We start from the raw sequence: 6,000 nt of genomic DNA on the forward strand, positions 1-6,000 counted from the left end.
CACACCATACAGATTACATTGTAGTATGGACATCTCAACACACCATACAGATTACATTGTAGTATGGACATCACAACACACCCTACACTGATTACATTGTAGTATGGACATCTCAACACACCCTACAGGTTACATTGTAGTATGGACATCTCAACACACCCTACAGATTACATTGTAGTATAGACATTTCAACACACCCTACAAATTACATTGTAGTACAGACATCTCAACACACCCTACAGATTACATTGTAGTATAGACATCTCAACACACCCTACAGATTACATTGTAGTACAGACATCTCAACACACCCTACAGATTACATTGTAGTATGGACATCTCAACACACCCTACAGATTACATTGTAGTATAGACATCTCAACACACCTTACAGATTACATTGTAGTATGGACATCTCAACACACCCTACAGATTACATTGTAGTACAGACATCTCAACACACCTTACAGATTACATTGTAGTACGAGACATCTCAACACACCCTACAGATTACATTGTATTATGGACATCTCAACAAAACCCTACAGATTACATGTAGTATAGACATCTCAACACACCCTACAGATTACATTGTAGTACGACATCTCAAACACACCCTACAGATTACATTGTTTAACAGACATCTCAACACACCCTACAGATTACATTGTAGTATGGACATCTCAACACACCCTACAGATTACATTGTAGTACAGACATCTCAACACACCCTACAGATTACATGTGTAGTATGGACACCTCAACACACCCTACAGAATAACATTTTAGAATGGACATCTCAACACACCCTACAGATTACATTGTAGTATGGACATCTCAACACACCCTACAGATTACATTGTAGTACAGACATCTCACACACACCCTACATAGTACATGTGTAGTATGGACATCTCAACACACCCAACAGATTACATTGTGGTAAGGACATCTCAACACACCCAACAGATTACATTGTAGTACAGACATCTCAACACACCCTACAGATTACATTGTAGTATGGACATCTCAACACACCCTACAGATTACATTGTAGTATGGACATCTCAACACACCCTACATATTACATGTGTAGTATGGACATCTCAACACACCCTACAGATTACATTGTAGTATGGACATCTCAACACACCCTACAGATTACATGTGTAGTATAGACATCTCAACACACCCTACAGATTACATTGTAGTATGGACATCTCAACACACCCTACAGATTACATTGTAGTACAGACATCTCAACACACCCTACAGATTACATTGTAGTATGGACATCTCAACACACCCTACAGATTACATGTGTAGTATAGACATCTCAACACACCCTACAGATTACATTGTAGTATAGACATCTCAACACACCCTACATATTACATGTGTAGTATGGACATCACAACACCCCCTACATATTACATTTGTAGTATGGACATCTCAACACACCCTACATATTACATGTGTAGTATGGACATCACAACACACCCTACAGATTACATTGTAGTATGGACATCTCAACACACCCTACAGATTACATGTGTAGTATAGACATCTCAACACACCCTACAGATTACATTGTAGTACAGACATCTCAACACACCCTACAGATTACATTGTAGTATGGACATCTCAACACACCCTACAGATTACATTGTAGTACAGACATCTCAACACACCCTACAGATTACATTGTAGTATGGACATCTCAACACACCCTACAGATTACATGTAGTACAGACATCTCAACACACCCTACAGATTACATTGTAGTACAGACATCTCAACACACCCTACAGATTACATTGTAGTACAGACATCTCAACACACCCTACAGATTACATTGTAGTATGGACATCACAACACACCCTACAGATTACATTGTAGTATGAACATCTCAACACACCCTACAAATTACATTGTAGTACAGACATCTCAACACACCTTACAGATTACATTGTAGTATGGACATCACAACACACCCTACATATTACATTGTAGTACAGACATCTCAACACACTCTACAGATTACATTGTAGTATGGACATCTCAACACACCCTACAGATTACATTGTAGTACAGACATCTCAACACACTCTACAGATTACATTGTAGTATGGACATCTCAACACACCCTACAGATTACATTGTAGTACAGACATCTCAACACACCCTACAGATTACATTGTAGTACAGACATCACAACACACCCTACAGATTACATTGTAGTATAGACATCACAACACACCCTACAGATTACATTGTAGTATGGACATCACAACACACCCTACAGATTACATGTGTAGTACAGACATCTCAACACACCCTACAGATTACATTGTAGTACAGACATCTCAACACACCCTACAGATTACATGTGTAGTATGGACATCGCAACACACCATACAGATTACATTGTAGTACAGACATCTCAACACACCCTACAGATTACATTGTAGTATGGACATCTCAACACACCCTACAGATTACATGTGTAGTATAGACATCTCAACACACCCTACAGATTACATTGTAGTATAGACATCTCAACACACCCTACATATTACATGTGTAGTATGGACATCACAACACCCCCTACATATTACATTGTAGTATGGACATCTCAACACACCCTACAGATTACATTGTAGTACAGACATCTCAACACACTCTACAGATTACATGTGTAGTACAGACATCACAACACACCCTACAGATTACATGTGTAGTATGGACATCACAACACACCATACAGATTACATTGTAGTATGGACATCTCAACACACCCTACAGATTACATTGTAGTATGGACATCTCAACACACCCTACAGATTACATTGTAGTACAGACATCACTACACACCCTACAGATTACATTGTAGTACAGACATCTCAACACACCCTACAGATTACATGTGTAGTATGGACATCTCAACACACCCTACAGATTACATTGTAGTACAGACATCTCAACACACCCTACAGATTACATTGTAGTATAGACATCTCAACACACCCTACAGATTACATGTGTAGTATAGACATCTCAACACACCCTACAGATTACATTGTAGTATAGACATCTCAACACACCCTACATATTACATGTGTAGTATGGACATCACAACACCCCCTACATATTACATTTGTAGTATGGACATCTCAACACACCCTACATATTACATGTGTAGTATGGACATCTCAACACACCCTACAGATTACATTGTAGTACAGACATCTCAACACACCCTACAGATTACATTGTAGTACAGACATCTCAACACACCCTACAGATTACATTGTAGTACAGACATCTCAACACACCCTACAGATTACATTGTAGTATGGACATCTCAACACACCCTACAGATTACATTGTAGTATGGACATCTCAACACACCCTACAGATTACATTGTAGTATGGACATCTCAACACACCCTACAGATTACATGTGTAGTATGGACATCTCAACACACCCTACAGATTACATTGTAGTACAGACATCTCAACACACCCTACAGATTACATGTGTAGTATGGACATCACAACACCCCCTACATATTACATTGTAGTACAGACATCTCAACACACCCTACAGATTACATGTGTAGTATGGACATCTCAACACACCCTACAGATTACATTGTAGTACAGACATCTCAACACACCCTACAGATTACATGTGTAGTATGGACATCTCAACACACCCTACAGATTACATTGTAGTACAGACATCTCAACACACCCTACAGATTACATTGTAGTACAGACATCTCAACACACCCTACAGATTACATTGTAGTATGGACATCTCAACACACCCTACAGATTACATGTGTAGTATGGACATCTCAACACACCCTACAGATTACATTGTAGTACAGACATCACAACACCCCCTACATATTACATTTGTAGTATGGACATCTCAACACACCCTACATATTACATGTGTAGTATGGACATCACAACACACCCTACAGATTACATTGTAGTATGGACATCTCAACACACCCTACAGATTACATGTGTAGTATGGACATCGCAACACCCCCTACATATTACATTTGTAGTATGGACATCTCAACACACCCTACATATTACATGTGTAGTATGGACATCACAACACACCATACAGATTACATGTGTAGTATGGACATCACAACACACCCTACATATTACATTGTAGTACAGACATCACAACACACCCTACAGATTACATTGTAGTACAGACATCTCAACACACCCTACATATTACATTGTAGTACAGACATCACAACACACCCTACATATTACATTGTAGTACAGACATCACAACACACCCTACAGATTACATTGTAGTATGGACATCTCAACACACTCTACAGATTACATTGTAGTATAGACATCTCAACACACCCTACAGATTACATTGTAGTATGGACATCACAACACACACTACAAATTACATGTGTAGTACAGACATCTCAACACACCCTACATATTACATTTGTAGTATGGACATCTCAACACACCCTACATATTACATGTGTAGTATGGACATCACAACACACCCTACAGATTACTTTTGTAGTACAGACATCACAACACACCCTACAGATTACATTGTAGTACAGACATCTCAACACACCCTACATATTACATTGTAGTATGGACATCTCAACACACCCTACAGATTACATGTGTAGTATGGACATCTCAACACACCCTACAGATTACATTGTAGTACAGACATCACAACACCCCCTACATATTACATTTGTAGTATGGACATCTCAACACACCCTACATATTACATGTGTAGTATGGACATCACAACACACCCTACAGATTACATGTGTAGTACAGACATCACAACATACCATAAGAAATTTCATGTGTAGTATTGACATCACAACACACCATAAGAAATTTCATGAATTTTTATTTTTTGCTGTATTTTGGGTTAAAAACCTAAGATTAGAGAAATTGATATAAAAAATGTATTGCTTCTTTGTTTAAAAAATAGCAGAAGGCTATAACAATAGGTTTTTTGAGTAAAAGCTTTTTTCTGTTACTTACTAATCTTTTAGGAAGTAGATTTTCTAGACTAACACATCTGTGATGATCATTTCCTTAACAGCTTATTATGGTGGAGAGTCCTTTGTTAGTTAAATGAGAATTCTGGACCATTACATACTATTTTCCATACAGCAATATTGTATTCTGACTCCGTATTCTGCTTATTACAGACACGCCATTCACAAGCGGAGAAAGCATCATAAGTTTGGCCCTGACACGTTGATGAGTATGGCGAACCTATCCAGCATTAACAGTGTAGCCAGTATTCACGATTTCCACAAGTTTGCCCTCCACAACAACGGTGTAGCTCCGCCTCTACACTTCCACTTAGCCGCGAGTATCAACCCAGAAACAGGTACGTGTGTATAAAACTGGCCGGTACGTGTGTATAAACTGGCCGGTACGTGTGTATAAAACTGGCCAGAAACAGGTACGTGTGTATAAAACTGGCCGGTACGTGTGTATGAAACTGGCCGGTACGTGTGTATGAAACTGGCCGGTACGTGTGTATGAAACTGGCCGGTACGTGTGTATGAAACTGGCCGGTACGTGTGTATGAAACTGGCCGGTACGTGTGTATGAAACTGGCCGGTACGTGTGTATAAAACTGTCAGTATCAACTCAGAAACAGGTACGTCTGTATAAAACTGTCAGTATCAACCCAGAAACAGGTATGTCTGTATAAAACTGGCCAGAAACAGGTACGTCTGTATAAAACTGGCCAGAAACAGGTACGTGTGTATAAAACTGGCCAGAAACAGATACGTGTGTATAAAACTGTCAGTATCAATCTAGAAACAGGTACATATGTAAAAAAAATTCAGTATCAATCTAGAAACAGGTACATATGTATAAAACTGTCAGTATCAATCTAGAAACAGGTACGTCTGTATAAAACTGTCAGTATCAATCTAGAAACAGGTACAT

The 6,000-nt window shown here is 38.8% G+C and overlaps 1 protein-coding gene across 1 annotated transcript in view; it reads left to right on the forward strand.

The window, feature by feature from the left end:
• The window catches only part of LOC117318429 (dmX-like protein 2), a gene marked incomplete at both ends in the record, with an annotated part of 28,796 nt that extends 23,368 nt beyond the window's left edge, over positions 1 to 5,428 (forward strand). Inside the window, one exon of the mRNA XM_033873418.1 lies at positions 5,244 to 5,428. Within this exon, the coding sequence (XP_033729309.1) occupies positions 5,244 to 5,428 (185 nt within the window). The remainder of the gene's footprint in view (positions 1 to 5,243) is intronic.
• Positions 5,429 to 6,000: the final 572 nt, after the last annotated feature.

Source organism: Pecten maximus, unplaced genomic scaffold (genome assembly GCF_902652985.1).
Source record: "Pecten maximus unplaced genomic scaffold, xPecMax1.1, whole genome shotgun sequence".
Lineage (NCBI taxonomy): Eukaryota > Metazoa > Mollusca > Bivalvia > Pectinida > Pectinidae > Pecten > Pecten maximus.